This window comes from Agelaius phoeniceus, chromosome 17 (assembly GCF_051311805.1).
Source record: "Agelaius phoeniceus isolate bAgePho1 chromosome 17, bAgePho1.hap1, whole genome shotgun sequence".
Taxonomy (NCBI): domain Eukaryota; kingdom Metazoa; phylum Chordata; class Aves; order Passeriformes; family Icteridae; genus Agelaius; species Agelaius phoeniceus.
The window spans coordinates 13,939,939-13,955,961 of NC_135281.1; the positions used below are offsets into that span (position 1 = coordinate 13,939,939).

The window sequence follows — 16,023 nt, forward strand, 5'->3', positions numbered from 1 at the left end:
GTAACAAGTGCATGAATTACAGACAGGTGCTTTAGCAGAAGTAAGAGAAAGGTGGCACTCCAAAACTAAAGAAGCCACTGCTGTCACCCATCCCACATCATGCCTCAGTGACTGTGTCAGGACTTCCCTTTCCCTGCCCCCAGCTCTGCTTCTCCTTGTTTCCCCAGCAAAAAGGCACCAGCACCACCATCCCTCAGCACCACTGCTGCTGAAGGGTCAGAACACAGAGGCAGAGGAGGAGCAAAGAGGATTCAGCCTCAGAAATGTTCTGCATAGAGGGAGCTTTTCAAGAGAAAATTAAATTTTAGTATTTAAATAAGAATCTCCCTCATTCTACATCTCGAGTCTGTAATTGCACCTGATTCAGGTGGAACACAACAAATTCATCACTGCCAAGTCCCCAAGCCCCAGCCTCCCATATTTGACCATTCCTCCTTTGTTATACAGAAAACAAATACAATTCCTTCTTTATGTATCAAAGAGCTTTTTAAAAGGCAATCTTTATTTAAATACAGACAAAACCTGTACCCTCACCAGCCCTTGACAATTCCTCAGTGTAATGGAAGTTAATCCAGCAGCAAGAACCACCTCACATTTCAAAACCCTCACAAAGGCAAGTGCTGAGCTCTGACCAAAGGAGCCTCCCAGCTGTGATGCCCAAGAGCTCTGCACGAGGAGGCCTCAAAAGAACAAGTTTAAGGCTCTGCTCAGGCAGATCTCTGGGAGAATAAGTAGTGAATTTTCCAACTTAGAGAAATTTTAAGCACAGTTTCTCAACAATGGGTGCTGGGTTTGTGACTAATTTAAAAAGAATGTAGTTGAAGTGCTGTGTAAGACATAGATGAAGATTTCTCGGTCAATGAAAACAGTGACATTTCTGAGGTACACATACAAAAATTCAGATGCACAGGTTTCTTTCTTTGAGAGGATATTAAAGGTCTCTAAGGCAAAATTATTTTCACTTGCAGCAGCACTGTCACATTTTAATTGCAATGTGGATAATTCCTTAAAACTATTAGGAATTCATTTTGAGGTCCCACTTGTTAAGATAAATTCAGAAGAGGGTGAGATGAAGTCTGACTTTAACATGAGAACTAGAAGACCATTTCTTGAATTCATCTAAACAATTTAAAATCCTGTTTGAATTCTTATGGCACAACTCAGAACTGTAGGCCTACTCGGCCAAGAAACAAAAACCACAAAGAATTCACCAAAACCCCAGACTGAAAGATACAAACCAGAGCTTTACAAATAATGAAATGTGGCTGAAGGCAGCTTAAGGCTTTGTTGAAGTTTCTACACCAAGTTCTGCTGCTCTTTGTGTGATCTCTTCTCTGCCAGAGTTCAGAGGGATTGCACAGACACAACACAGAGCAGAACTGGCTCCTTCTGAGCAGGACACAGTCCCATTATCTTGTGTGTGATTCACAGGCAGGGGAACAAGCTTAGCCCTTCCTGCCAGGACCATTTTCTTCTCCACCCCCTCCCTTCAGTACAATTAGAGATGACTTACAAAAATTAAACCGCGCACACTAATAAAAAAAATTAGCGTGGGGTGAAAAGTCTCAATATTTGCTATTTTCCTGCCACATCCGACAGAATCCCTGCCTGCAGAGCGCCCTCAGTCCGTGGTGGATCTCCTGTACCAGAACCTGGCTCGGTAGTCGTCGCTGCAGGTCATGAAGCCGGGGTTGGTGGGGGAGTGCACGATGCAGCGCACGATGCTGTTGTGGCCCAGGGACAGCAGGTTCCGGCGCTCGGCCGTGCGCGAGTCCCAGCAGCACAGGCTGATGGTTCTCTCGTCGGGCAGCAGCACGTAATCCTCCGTGTGGTTGAACACAGCCTGAGTCCTGTGCACCTGGCGCCCGCTCAGACCAGCACCTGAACGCAACAGCACAACGGGGGCGTTACAAGTGTTCATGCCTACGTGTCACAGACAGGGTTTATGACAAATCCTTTACCCATTTAGAAAAATCCTTTATCCTTTATTCATTCGGAAACAAAGTGTAAACAATGATTATCTGCTGCTGTGGAATGCAACAGGTGCATCTTTGATTGGTCTCATGTGGTTGTTTTTAATTAATGGCCAATCACAGTCCAGCTGTCTCAGACTCTCTGAGAGTCACAAAATTTTACCATCATTTCTTTCTATTCCTTGCTAGCTTTCTGATGAAATTCTTTCTTCTATTCTTTTAGTATAGTTTCAATATATCATTGTCTTTTAATATATCATAAAATAATAAATCAGTCTTCTGAAACATGGAGTCAAGATTCTCATCTCTTCCCTCATCCTGGAACCCCTGCAAACACCACCACATCTATGAGTCATTTTCCCTAAGCATCAATTTTCTATCAATTTTCTCTGCTGTTCTACCACTTCCACAAGCAACAGGTGGTGCATTAACAAATATTCTTTTGTAGTTTTATCACAGGACCAGAAAGATTTGAGTCCATCCCCACCTTGTCACTCGAGCACTGAGTGCCACCTCCAGGTGTTCCTTGGATGCCTCCAAACCTCCCTGGGCAGCTCCTGACCACCCTTTCCATGGGGAAATTCCTCCTGCTGTCCATGAATACACGCTAAAATTCCTTAGGGAACAGAAGGAATACCTACTCCAACTGCCCCATGTCCAATCCTTTACCTAAGAGTACTTCTGCCTGATATTTTTGCATGAGGCTTTCAGCTGTGACCAAGGAGAGGAGAACCCACAGAGTCTGATGATCCTTGAGGACTTTCCAGTGTGTTTCTCACACAGCACATGCAGTGTGAGCTGCCTTGGCCATACCCTCAGATCCAGCGTGTTTCCCACAGACCCTCCCGGGGATCCTGCAGGGTTTCCCGGGAAGGTGCTGCTCCCTGCTGGCTGCTCCCAGCAGAGCTGGCCTGCAAACAGGACCTGCAAACCCCAAAACCCAACACACACCATTTCCAGCATCTTTTGTGCTCCTATTGCTTAAGCACATTAGTGCTTGACCCCAAAGCCTTTCACACAGCTGTTGCCACATGCAAAGCTTCCACAGCCTTCATTATTCCCTAAATCCTGCTGAGATCCAAGCATGACACAGTCAGAGTACCTTGCACAGAACTGCATCCTTGGGAAAAAAAATACACAGAAATGGGATCAAACCAGCTGCAGGTACACTTCAGAGCATTACCATGGCTATAGAGCCACAGAGTTAATGGTTAAATCACTGAAGTAGCTTCAGTGTTTCTTCTTACTTTTCCCCAGTTCAGTGATAACTTCCCTCCAGAACAATGGAGTAATGATGTCAGAAAATTCTCCAAAATCTACTCAGACTAAAATATGTTTACACTGACACACAGAAGCTTCAAGCTTCTCTTCTGCAATTGGTCTAATGGAAATATTTTTTAAAATCCTGGGCAATTTATCCTCAAAGCAGCAGTTTCTCCATTGCCTTTAGGAATTATTATTTTCTGACAGCATTTCCAGCCCTACTGCAGCTCAGCACCTGGAAAAGAAGGTGTCTGGAACGTCACCTGCTACATACCTGTGTATTTCACCAGCGTCCGACCAGTGGATATCTCCCAGAGCTTAGCCACAGAGTCTTTCCCACTGGACAAAATATACTTGGAATTTTTGGAAAAAATAGCAGAACAGACTTCAGCTCCATCGTGTGCCTTCTCAAAGGTGGTGATGCAGCGGTTGGAGACCCCATCCCAGAGTTTGATGCAGCCATCCTTGCTGCCTGTCACGTACATGTTGGCGCTGGCGTTGTAGTTGACGGAGCAGATGGCGTCCGTGTGCTGGTCCTGGGGGTTGCAGGACACGAAGCACTGGAAGGTGTTGATGTCGTACAGACGAAGGGTTGGGTGCTGGGTCCCCACCAGGATGAAATCCCCAGAAGGGTGGAAAGAAATGGAGCGTAACATCTCTGCTTCCTGTTGGGTTAAAAACACACAGCGGGGTGAGGAAGGAAAAAAGCTCAGCTGGAAGGGTCGGTGCTGGTGGTGGTGAAGCGCTAAAAACTTACTGGAGTTATCAGTACAAAATGGAAAATGTTTCCTGTAGAATGGAAATGACAGGCTGCCCCTGGCTGCAGTGCAGTTTTTGTCCTAGAGCAGCCTGCAGTGCCCCCTTATTTTAGGATATCACACCCCCCAAACCCACCACCTAATCCCAAATGTTCCTCCAAATCAAAGATAACAGAACTGACTTCCAAGCTAATTCAGATTAGAGTTGGTCTAATGAATAAAAAGCTGACAGGTTCTAGACTTGAATACAAGTGTCCATGATGCACAGAAATGAGACACTCTGTAAGGCCTTAATTCTGTGTAAGGTCTCTGTAAGGTCTGCAATGCTGAGCCTGCAGCCCCTGATCACCTGAGGCACAGCTGAGCCCACACCACCTCAGCACTCAAACATCTGAGCTTTGCCTGCTCTGAGCAGTATCTCACCTGGATGTACTTGAAGGCTCTTTTGGCAGAAGGTTTTGAATAATCAAACAATTTAAGTGTGTAGTCCCTTGAGCCAGAAGCCAGGATCTGTTCTGTTGGGTGGAAAGCCAAACACGTCACCTCATCCACGTGATCGTACAGAGTCCGGATCACCGGGTGGTTCTCCATGTTCTGCTGCGCTGTCTCATTCATCATGACCTACAAACAACATTCAACATGTTGCTGCTCTTGGAAAATAAAGCAGGTTTTTGACAGGAAAAGTAGGTTTTAGGCTTGCCAGAGTGTCTGAACAGCAGCTCCTCTCTGACACGACCAGGCACGCAATCTGCTCCCTTGGTTATCTGAAGGCCCTTTATAGGCCAACAATTAAGATCCCTGTGTCTTTATGAAGGTCAAAACAACTTGGCTCAAGGACAAACTACTTCAGTAGCAGAGAACTGGTGCAAGAAAACATCACCTTCATAAACAGCCCAAAGCAAAACACTGACTGCTGGGAAGAATCAAGAGAAGCTGCACCAAAACTTCAGCTCTCTGCTGAGAATTTGGTGTGTGTGCTCTGTGCAAAAAAATCCCACTTTTCATTGCCACCTGATAACTGCCTTGGAGAGAGATGAAGCAAATCAATGTGTGAAACAGTTCTGAAATATCCAGTAAAACACAGGTGGCCAGGGGGGCTGCAAGGCCACAAGTGGGTTTTACATGAACCATGCTCAGACATTACAGCCATCATCAGCACCCAGCAGAAGCTCAGTTCTCTCCCTGCTGCCAGTGTCCTTGCCCTGGTTCTTCTTCCTTCAAAGGGACTTTATGAGCAGCTGCTGGAGTAGGGAATATGTTGAGACAGGTATTTAGTCCAACCCACTGAGGCAGCCACAAGGTACAGATATGAAATGGAGAGAATTCCCAGAGTGGTTACAAACCATTATCCCAATGGGCATGGCATGGACAGGATTTCAATTGATTACAATCCATTATCCCAATGGGCATGGCATGGATGGGATTCCAATTCATTATCCCAATGGGCATAGCATGGACAGGATTCCCAGAGTGATGAGAAACCATTATCCCAATGGGCATGGCATGGACAGGATTTCAATTGATTACAATTCATTATCTCAATGGACATGGCACAGACAACAATTCCCAGCATGGTATACAACCCCTCACCTCGATGGGCATGGCACAGACACAATTCCCAGCGTGGTACAACCCCTCACCTTGATGGGCATGGCACAGACACAATTCCCAGCGTGGTACAACCCCTCACCTCGATGGGCATGGCACAGACACAATTCCCAGCATGGTACAACCCCTCACCTCGATGGGCATGGCACAGACACAATTCCCAGCGTGGTACAACCCCTTATCTCAATGGGCATGGCACAGACACAATTCCCAGCGTGGTACAACCCCTCACCTTGATGGGCATGGCACAGACACAATTCCCAGCGTGGTACAACCCCTCACCTCGATGGGCATGGCACAGACACAATTCCCAGTGTGGTTACAACCCCTCACCTCGATGGGCATGGCACAGACACAATTCCCAGTGTGGTTACAACCCCTCACCTCGATGGGCATGGCACAGACACCATTCCCAGCATGGTACAACCCCTCACCTCAATGGCAATGGCACAGACACAATTCCCAGCGTGGTTACAACCCCTCACCTCGATGGGCATGGCACAGACACAATTCCCAGCATGGTACAACCCCTCACCTCGATGGGCATGGCGCTCTTGGCCAGCATCCTCTCGGTGTCCAGGATTTTGATGGAGGCGTCGGCCGAGCCCGTGGCTATCAGCTGCCCGTCCCTGCTGTAGGTGGCCACGCGGCAGGGTCCCTTGTGGGATGTCACGTAGCAGGTCTCGTACTCGGAGGCCTCGGGGGACATGGTCTGCACGTCAGCATCGAACTCCAGGTCGATGCCGGTGCCCGGCGCCACGGTGTCCGAGCGGCCGATGGCGTACTGCACAGCACTGTCATCGTTCTCCATGCCTGGGGACAGCAGGGTGGCACTCAGCACTGCCAGCCTGCCCCCCAGAGCCTGCCACGCTCCAGGGAACGCCTGGGAAAGGCAGCCCTGCAGGGAGAGCTGAGCTGGCAGAGCGGGTTGGGTCCCACGGCTCTGGGGAGGAGTGAGGGACAGCTGGGCTGGAGCAGGCACAGCTCCTCAGGAGCTCTGGGAGTGCCCTAGTGAGGACTGGGAAGGGCTGATCAATGCTCTGGGAATTTATCAGATTGGGAAGTGCTGATAAATGCACTGACAATCAGTCACTGACCATGCACAGGCCTCTGGTCAGCTTTTCACAGGGGAGCAACAAGCCCCAACACTGTTACATGAGTTTTAAAATATAAAACCCAAAGCATTTACTGATTCTTTTCCTATTTTATTGCTCTGAAGGCAAACTATCCCAGCATTGCAAGGGAAAAAGCTTCCTGGTCTCCAAGCCCACTTCCCAGACTTTTATTTCTAAGATACAGCTACAGACCAGAGAGTTCAGCACTGGCAGTGGCAACAGGGCAGACACAAGAGTTTTCAGCCCAGTGGTGATCTTTTTGCTGCTTTCATCTGCTCATTTCAAGTCTAGAATTTGCATTTCAAACAGACACAAAGCTTCACAGATTTATACCCTCAGAACTCAGCTAGTTCAGGCAGGAGAACCAGTTGAGTTACATATGGTGTCATGGTCAGAGCTCTTCCAGGACTTGGCCAGCTTGTTCCAAGAGCAGCTCAGGGGTTTCCCTGTTCTCCCCACACTGTGGCACTTCCAGAGGGAAGCACAGGGAGAGAACAGGTGACAGCCCTGCTGAGACCCCAGAGTGTGCAGCTGTTCCCTGGGGACTGATCTATAAAAGCCAGCAAAGACTGCCAATGGAAGGACTTGCTCCCTCTCCAACACTGTCAGGAACAACCAGATTGGAATTATTTCTTTCTGAAGTCAGCAGAGCTCTGAGGGTGAGATTTTCCCTCAGATCTGGGGGCTCAGTGATTCCATTCACTGGGGTGTTTTGAGAAGACACCCAGAATCCTGAGTGTCCTTAGAGGAGTCCAAACAGATTTGGGCACCACTCAGGGATCTGGTTTGTTAGTAATGAAACAGGAATGCCCTTCAAAACCCTACAAAGGCTGTACCCAGATGTACAAGTGCTGTGCTATTACCAGACACCACCTTTGCATCAAAGGTGTCTTTGCAGTGACACCAACCTCTTAATGCACTGGGGAATTAGAAACTAGACTTTTATGTCAGCTTTTGATTCCAGCTTACCTAACTTAATTAGGTGCAGCAGTTGTTCAGAGGGTGCACACACAGACTGTGGTTTGATCTCATTTATCAAGCCATTGGCAATGTTGATGTATCCATCATAGAGCAGCTGGCTAATTATCAGTTTGTAAAGTTGCTGACGATCTTTCAAACTGACTTTTGTCCTATACATTGTGAGCAGGGACTGCCTTGGGGGGGCCTGGAATGAAGAACAGAAATCACATACAAGAGAGTTGCATGAAACCACCAGAAACTTGGAACAAACCTCAGGGCAGGCACTAAATATTGCTGTGGTTTTGGTGAAAAGCAGAGATGGGAAAAGTGGGGGGGAAAGAGCAGGAAAAAAAGGAGAGAAAGAAGAGTAAAAGGTGAGGAAAAGGTGAAGAAAAGGTGGGAGAAAGGGAAGGAAGAGACGGGAGAAAGGGAAGAAAAAGGGAGGAGGAGGAGGAAGAGGCAGGAGAAAAGGGAGGAAAAGGACAGGAAAAGAAGGGAGAAAGGGGAGGAAGACGGGGAGAACGGGGAAGAAGAGATAGAAGAGGAAGAAGAGAGGGGAGAAAAGGGAGGAAAACGAGAGGAAAAGGGGGAGGTAAGACGGAGGCAAAGACGGGGGAAAGGGAAGGAAAAGGGGAGGAAAAACCTGTTGCGTTTGTTTTCTGTGTCAACGCAAACCTGGGCCACACAGCGAGGCGGGCCGTGCCGAGCGGAGCAGAGCCGGCAGCGTGTGCCAGCGGAGCCAGCGGTGCTGCCGGCGGGCCCGGGCTCCGATGGATGGATGCACGGGGCGCGCAGGACGGCACGGCACAGCACAGCACGGCACCGGCCCCGCCGCCCGCCCCGCGCCCTCCCCGCCCTCCCGCTGGCGCGGTGGGGCCGCAGCCCCGCGCGGGCGGTGCCGGAGCCGCGGGCGGGCGGCCCCGGCGGTGCCGGTACGTACCGAGCCTTCCTTCTGCCGCCCGCGCTCTGCCCCTAAGATGGCGGCGGGAGCGCGGAGCGCATCGAGCGGCGGCGGCGGCAGCGGCGGGGGCGGCCGGGCCCGCAGGACGCTCCTCCGCGAAGGCTGCTGCATCGAGCGCCCGCACATCGATGGGAGGCGGCTCTTGGGGGGGGCGACACAACGGGGCGGCGTCACGTGAGCGCCACACCCCCCGCGTCACGTGCGGGAGGCGGGAGCCCCCAGGATGGGGGGGGGGGAGATCGCGGGGACCCCGGTCCCGTTTTGGGGGCCCCGGTCCCCGACCCCGCTTTGGGGATCCCGACCCCGCTTTGGGGACCCGCATCCCCGACCCCGCTTTGAGGGTCCCGATCCCCGACTCCGCTCCGGGGGTCCCGATCCCCGACCCCCCTTTGTAGACCCCGACCCCTATTCCACCCCCCCCGCGCTGGGGATCGCGGGGTTCTTCTGGCCGTTCCCCCCCTCCGGGGGTCCTGGGAGTCCCTCTCGCCATTTCGCCCCTTCCGGGGGTCCCTTCTCTCCATTCCGGCCCCTCCGGGGGTCCCGCTCCCCATTCTCCCCTCCAGGGATCCCGGGGGTCGCTCTCCCCATTCCTCCCCTTCCGGGGATCCCGGGGGTCCATCCCCGTTCCCCTTCCGGGGGCAGCGGGGCGCTGGCGGAGGCCGCAGAGCCGCGCTCGGGGCGGGATCGCGGGCGGGGGAGCGGCATCGCGGGCGGGGGAGCGGCGCTGGCCCGGCCCCCAGCGGGCGCGGGGGGAGCCCGGGGCTTCTTTTGTGTCGCAGCCGCAAAGCTCCGGAGCGCCGCTTCCGCCAGACCCCGGATCCCAAACACGGCGACGTGAACGGGCTGGGAATGAAGCGGCTGGCGCTGCTGCCCGGCCCGGCCCCGTCCCCAGCGCAAACCGTCCCCTCCCCGAGTGCTACTCACGTCAGCCTCGAGAAAGGGCAGCCGGAGCGGGCGCGGGTCGAGCAGCGGGGCTGCCATGCTCCCCATGCCCCGGGGCAGCTGTCGTCTATCACACGCTGCAGCGACACGGCGACCCGACATCTTCTTTTTACCTATCCTGAACCACTTGTAAACACCAACACACACAACCAGGCTCTCCTTCGCTCTTGTTTTCAGCACCGCGGAGACACTGAAAAGTTCCCTTGGATCGCAGTTCTTCGCAAGCCCCGAGCGCCGGCTGGAGTTTCCTCGCTCCGCGGCGCCTCGCAGGGACCCGCGGGCTCCGGGCTAGCAGCGCCTCACGCCGCGCTCGCTGCGCTGCTCGCGGGCCGCGTTCGCTGACCGGCCGCGCTCCCGCTGTCCCGGCGTCTCCTCGGGAGCCGCGCGGCTCTGGGCGCTGCCGGGGGCTGCGGCGCGAAGGGTCCGGGCCGGGCGGTGCCTTGGCACTTGGCGCTCGCCCCGCAGCGCTGGCGGCACGTGGCACTGCCCGGGGCCGCTCGGCCGGGACGCACCGGGAGGCTCCGGCCCTGCTCGGCCCGTCCGGGGGGGCACCCACACAATGGCCCCGCTCGCGCTCGGCCCCACGCGCGGTGGCAGCAGCGCCGCTCCCCGGCCTGGCCCGGGGGTGGACGGGGGTGTCTCGGGGGGAGTCTGGCGGGAGTGGGACTGACCTGGCGGCGCTCCCGGGCGCGGACCGGAGCGGAGGCGGCGGCGGCCACAGGTGGGAGCGCGGCGCGTTACGCGATTTGCGTAGCGGAAGCGGCGGCTCGGCCGGCGGGAAGTGCGCGGGCGGCGCGCGCCGGGGGGCGCGGCGCTACGCAAAGTGCGTAACGCGCCGCGCGGCGACAACGCCGGCGGAGGGGCGGGCGTGGCGCGTGCGCCCCTCGCGGCGCGGCGGAGCGCGCCCGGCAGCCAATGGGCGGGCGGGCCGCCCGCGGGAGGACCCAATCAGCGTGCGCGGGCCGCGGGAGCGCGGCCAATGGCGGGCGGCGGGGGTTTAAAGGGGTATTTAAGGCGCGGCGGTTTGAATTCAAACAGCTCCGGCGGCCCTGAGGCGGATGCGGCTTCCCGGGGAGCGTGGGGCGGGCAGGGTCCATCGATACCGGACCGCTATCGATAACGAGTGCTAATCGATAAGGGACCCCAGATCCCCTCTGCTCCGCTCACCAAGCTCCTCTCGCCCTCAGTCAGAGCCGCACAAGCCTCTCCCGCTCTGGCGCTATGGACAGGAACGTGAAGGAGAACCACGCCGCGTACCCAGGCCGCGCTGCCAAGGTAAGGTGTGAAATACACGGTTTATGCTCCTCTTCCTGAGCAGTTTTCTCTGCTGCATTCTTGGTCTCGATGCCTGGAAGTTTGCGATTAAAATTCTGGTCTGTTCAAGGAGTGGTCTTTAGTTTTTACCTTTTGGGTTTGTTTCTCCCCATCGCATGTTAACTACAGGTTTCAAACTAGTAATTTATCTTTCAGTAGAAAAAACAGCCCAAAGCTGATTTTAAAAAAATTACTGTTACTATTAGTATATTATTAAATGGGGAAATCCTCTTTATATTATAAGTATTTAAGAGCCCTTAAAGAGAGAGCAAGTGTGTATAATCAAATTACTTTAGATACAAATTTTAAAAGCAAGCACTGAGCAAATGTTGCTATTGATACACATGTGCAGCAGTGCTCAAGATCACCCTGATTATTGTATTTTTCCAATTAGAAATACAGGCTCTGTCTCCCTCTTTTATATAAAACTAAATAGGCCTGGTAAGTTTTTGGAACAAAAAAGTAAAATGAGCAAAATTTCCTTTTAATTAACTACTCAGCACGCGATTTTGAGTGTTTCTGTTAAAGTGCTTTTGTGTGGCTTTTGCCATCCTGAGAGGGGCCGTGAAGGTTCTGCCGTGCTGCTGCACAATTAACCCGTTCTCCTTTCTCTCTGAAGGTCGCCAATCCCATCGGGGATGCCCCCAAGCGTGTCCCTGTGGCGCAGCACTCAGCCCAGAGCCGCTCACTCACCAGTGGAGCTCCAGCCCGAGTTCTGTGTCCTGCAAACTTCGCCCAGAGAGTCCCCGTGCAGCCCCAAAAACCTTTACAGCCCCAAAAACCGCCCAGCAACCAAACAGCGCAGCAGCTCCGGCCCAAACCGCCCCAGCAGGCCGCTGTGAGACCTCAGGCTGCGAGCAAGAGCAGTGAAAAACCTCCCCAGGCTGCAGCACCTGGTAATTGTGAGGGTGATTTCCCTGTGATTTCCCAGCTGTGACACTCAGGATGCTCCTAAAGCTGCTGCTGATCGAGGGGTGGTCCTGGAGGGAAGTTCTCAGTTGTGCCCCCAAACAGAAGAGCAGCACATGGATCACCTCGGGTGTTGCTGCACCATCCTTGTGAATGTATCTCTAAATTAACCAACTAGAGACAATTTAAAAATGTGGTGTTAAAAACTTGAAGATGCTCAGCAGCCAGCTGGGAGTTAAAGTAATTTGCATTCAGACCTCACAGATTTTCCAAGATTCATGCACAAGGATGCTTTTGTTTGGGGAGGGGGAAAGAATTCATGGGTTTTTATGCTCAGAAAGCCTTTAAAGTTGTATTTTGCTAGCACTGTTTGTTTCCAAGCAGTCAGCTGTGCTAGGTTGCTTAAAATGTCATGGAGTGGATTCTAAGAGCTGCTCCAGACGATGCTCAGGGCTTAGATTTGTTCCTATTTGTGTGTTCAGTGAGTCTGGTTCATCAATTGATTTCCTTCTCTGTACACAGCACAGAACCCTGAAGCAGAAAGCACCTCAAAACAGAAAACTGAGGAGACCAAGAAGAAAAGTGAAGAGACTAAGAAGTAAGTTCTATACCTAAACTGTAGATAACTGAGCCCTGCTGGAGCTCCTTTGGCTGTGGAGCCTGGTGACCCCCACACTTTGCAGACAACACAAGGAAAGCAGCCTTTGACCTGGTAATTGCCAGGAGCAAGGACTTGCTGTAATCTAAAGAAAACTTTGGGCTAAATGCAGAGTAGCTCTTCCCAGGGGAGAGAGAGCACTGATAGCTGCTGGCCCAGTCACGAGATGTGCTCCTGAAAACAAAGCCTCCTTCATCTGGGCAGGAGGCTGGAGTCTAATTTGGGATGAACCTGGATTTGTTTATGACAACTTTAAGTTGTTTTTCCATGCCCTGGTGATGTGTCTGGGTTAAGAGTATCCAAGGAGCCCAGCTTGGTAAACAGTCTTCATTTTGTAGTAGTGTGGTTGGTGTAGTGTCTGCAGAAGCTTCAGGGGGAAGAAAATAGCTTTCAGAACTTCCTTTTGAAAAATCTCAATGCTTTTATTCTCTTGGTGTTTTCTTAAAGACTAAAATCTAGTTTAGAGTACTAAACATCTATTGAACAATGTTATCAACTGTAAATCTGAGTCAAAGCCAACACAACTCCAGCTTTTGACTTTCCTCTTGCAGAAGGCAGTGGTCTCTTGATGATTTTGAAATTGGTCGTCCTCTGGGGAAAGGAAAATTTGGGAATGTGTACCTGGCACGTGAAAAACAGAGCAAATTCATTCTTGCACTGAAAGTGCTCTTTAAAACACAGCTTGAGGAGGCTGGGGTAGAGCATCAACTGCGAAGAGAAGTGGAAATACAGTCTCACCTTAGGTAAAGCTTAGTGGCTATTTTACTCTGCTTTGTTTGCATGCAAATAAATGAAGTAGTCTTGATTATGATGAGGTTTCTGCTTTATGATAAGATTTCTTTGTGTGTTATGAACTGAAGGAACACAGATGAGCTGAAATTCCCATGCTTGCCTTGCAAGTGGTGGGGGAGGACGGGGAAATTAAAGGTTTATTAAATTAAATTAAACCAGGAAATACCTGGTTCAGAAGGACACTGAAATCTCTTTGCAGGCACCCCAACATTCTCAGATTATATGGCTACTTCCATGATGTGACAAGAGTCTACCTGATCCTGGAGCATGCACCTCGTGGGGAGGTCTACAGGGAGCTTCAGAGGCTCACCAAGTTTGATGAGCAAAGAACTGCTACTGTAGGTTGTTCCAGCTTCCTCTCCATTCCTCTGGTGTCTGGGATCTCTGCAGGACAGAGCCAGCCCTTCAGATCAAACTTTGGGGGGAACTGAGACTCCTTACTGCTAGTTGGCATCTGGGCAGGGAATGATTGGGAAGACTCAGGGCTGTGCAGGAATTTACGTTCAGAATTGTTTAATATTGCAAGGTACAGCCTCTATTAGCAGGCTTCAAGGGTTAAGGAATAATTGCTTTAACTTAAAATGATAATTATGGCTCAAAAAGGCTGTGCTGCAGCCAGATAAACTCAGGTGACAGTATCTTAAAGATTGTGGCTTAAAGGTTGTTCTCTCTGTGCCCAGTACATCACAGAACTGGCAGATGCCCTCTCGTATTGTCACTCCAAGCGTGTGATCCACAGAGACATCAAGCCAGAGAACTTGCTGCTGGGATCAAATGGAGAGTTAAAAATTGCTGACTTTGGGTGGTCTGTGCATGCTCCATCCTCTAGGTGAGAACTCAGTCTCTTGAGCACTGAAATCCTTCTGTAGTGTCAGTTTTTGTCACGCAGTTGTGGAAGGGAGGTCCATGGGAGCTTCTTGAAATACTGGGGAAAATGCTGCTGTAACAAAGGTGCTAACAGGCAACTGGTGTGACAGAGGAGGGTTGCTGTCCTGGTTTTTAGTTCAAACCTTGCTGACCCTCAAAGGAACCTTGGTGTAGGGTTACATGGTCCCTGAGATGACAAACCTGCATTTGGACTCAAACATTATTCTGGCAATTTGGTTATTTCTGAGAGAGTGAGAAATGGCACCTGAGAAGGGAGGAACAGGTTTGTTCTAGCACGTGGGGTGAAAGGAGCTAGGACTGACTGACTGCAGAGACTGAGATACTTTCAGGAGTAGAAAATGCCCTGCTGGCTTTTCTTTCCCAGCTGTTCTGGGTGTTGCTGAGGTACAGATGACTGCCAGCATTAGTTCTTGAATCTGGCTCTTGAAATATATAATCTAATTATCTTAATCAATAATTAACTTGGACTTTTCTTCAGGAGAACAACTCTTTGTGGGACACTCGACTACCTACCTCCTGAAATGATTGAGGGAAGAACACATGATGAAAAGGTGGATATTTGGAGCCTGGGAGTTCTGTGCTATGAGTTCCTTGTAGGGAAACCACCTTTTGAAACAAAAACCTATCAAGAAACCTATAGAGCTATTTCAAGGGTAAGTGCCAGTGCTTATGCAGGTTAGCTGGGCCATGCTTTTAGTTCTAGAAAGGTTTCAGCAAACTTAAGTTTGAAGCATAATGAGAACAAACACAAGAATACACAAATGCTTTCACAAGCAGTGAGAAGCTTGTTCAGGGTTATAATGAAATTATTTTACCAATAGGCAGAAGGTGCACAGCCTGCAAGGCTGGCACAGCTTTTAAGGGGTAACTTGAGCAGAGCCCTTTGGTTCTATCATGTGGTTATTGCTAAGACCTTTTGCATCATTGTAAATGTCCTTTTTTCCTTAGGTGGAATTCAAGTTTCCTCCATTTGTAACAGAAGGTGCGAGGGATTTAATTTCCAAGCTCCTGAAGCACAACCCCTTCCATCGCCTGCCCCTGAAGGATGTGCTGCTCCACCCCTGGATCACAGCAAACTCCACCAAGATTCCCACCAGCAGGAAGAGTGATGGTGCTGCCCCCTCCAAAACATAGCCTGAGGAGGGAGGGTGACTCGTGGGATGGACAAGAGGATCCCTGTACTGTGACTACTGTCATGCTTACAATAGGAAAAGCAGGTCTTGGAATCTAGTGGCAATTGGGATGCAAATCCTTGGGTTGGCTGGTGTCTTAAACTCGAATTGCAGCATAAAATTATTTGACTTCTCTCTGGAGCTTGTGGAATATTTAATGTACTTGAAATCAGTTCCATGTGGGCCAGTTTGCTGGTGTAAGTATGAAGCTGTTGGAGGCTCTTGTGCTGAAAATGGTTCCTTGTTCCACCACAAGGAAGTTGTTGTTCTGGCTTATGGAACAGTGCAATATCCTGGAGATGCCTGCTCCTCCCTCCCTGGGCTGCTCAGGGTGTCCTACCTGTGGTGTAACCTGAAACTGAGCGAGGTGTGAATGCCTTTTCCAAGTGTTCCAAAAATGATGTGGCAATTGGTTTTGTCTCTAGTTTTAAATGTGAGCACTCAATTTGTAAAATAAAGACTTGTTATACTGCACCCAGCAGCAGGGTGAGCTTCCTTGTGGCACTGCTTGGCTCAGCACCAGCACAGCTGAACTGCTGCTCCCAGAGGTGAATTCCCAAAGTGTAATTCCCACCTCTGTCAGAAGGGAAGCTCAAAGTGCTGGTACCACAGAGTCATTCACCATCCCACAATCCCAATTTAGGATTGCAAGGTGAGTACCAAATGTGTTGCTGCTTCACCTGCTTGGTTTATTGAGAGCTTGGCCTGCT

General features: G+C 51.0%; 2 protein-coding genes across 4 annotated transcripts; one reads left to right on the forward strand and one right to left on the reverse strand.

Annotated features, from left to right (window-relative positions):
- Positions 1–464: 464 nt before the first annotated feature.
- Positions 465–10,360, reverse strand: CSTF1 (cleavage stimulation factor subunit 1). Of its 2 annotated transcripts, XM_054644193.2 has the most exons (7): positions 9,563–10,359; positions 8,618–8,779; positions 7,687–7,882; positions 6,138–6,415; positions 4,418–4,615; positions 3,511–3,901; positions 465–1,881 (listed from the first exon to the last, which is right to left on the reverse strand). In XM_054644193.2, the coding sequence occupies exons 1-7, from the start codon at positions 9,680–9,682 to the stop codon at positions 1,622–1,624; spliced, it is 1,605 nt and encodes a 534-aa protein (XP_054500168.1). In that variant the 5' UTR covers positions 9,683–10,359; the 3' UTR covers positions 465–1,621. The 2 variants fall into 2 exon arrangements, with proteins under 2 accessions (XP_054500168.1, XP_054500169.1); XM_054644194.2 differs by lacking the exon at positions 8,618–8,779 and having other exon boundaries at positions 9,563–10,360.
- Positions 10,361–10,433: 73 nt separating this feature from the next.
- AURKA (aurora kinase A) lies at positions 10,434–15,787 on the forward strand. 2 transcript variants are annotated; one of them, XM_077187553.1, is made up of 8 exons: positions 10,434–10,855; positions 11,514–11,796; positions 12,326–12,401; positions 13,013–13,204; positions 13,453–13,591; positions 13,934–14,082; positions 14,620–14,794; positions 15,090–15,787. In XM_077187553.1, the coding sequence occupies exons 1-8, from the start codon at positions 10,802–10,804 to the stop codon at positions 15,273–15,275; spliced, it is 1,254 nt and encodes a 417-aa protein (XP_077043668.1). In that variant the 5' UTR covers positions 10,434–10,801; the 3' UTR covers positions 15,276–15,787. The 2 variants fall into 2 exon arrangements, with proteins under 2 accessions (XP_077043668.1, XP_054500235.2); XM_054644260.2 differs by having other exon boundaries at positions 11,514–11,790.
- The last annotated feature ends 236 nt before the right edge of the window (positions 15,788–16,023 follow it).

Bases quoted from the DNA above. Each gene is read 5' to 3' on its own strand.
- AURKA (XM_077187553.1), top strand. From the start codon at position 10,802: ATGGACAGGAACGTGAAGGAGAACCACGCCGCGTACCCAGGCCGCGCT. The intron at 10,856-11,513 runs GTAAGGTGTGAA...TTCTCTCTGAAG, and splicing joins ACCCAGGCCGCGCTGCCAAG to GTCGCCAATCCCATCGGGGA. The intron at 13,592-13,933 runs GTAGGTTGTTCC...CTCTGTGCCCAG, and splicing joins ATGAGCAAAGAACTGCTACT to TACATCACAGAACTGGCAGA.
- CSTF1 (XM_054644193.2), bottom strand. From the start codon at position 9,682: ATGTCGGGTCGCCGTGTCGCTGCAGCGTGTGATAGACGACAGCTGCCC. The intron at 7,883-8,617 runs GTACGTACCGGC...TCTTCATTCCAG, and splicing joins GGCGGCAGAAGGAAGGCTCG to GCCCCCCCAAGGCAGTCCCT. The intron at 6,416-7,686 runs GTAAGCTGGAAT...TGCTGTCCCCAG, and splicing joins GCTGCACCTAATTAAGTTAG to GCATGGAGAACGATGACAGT.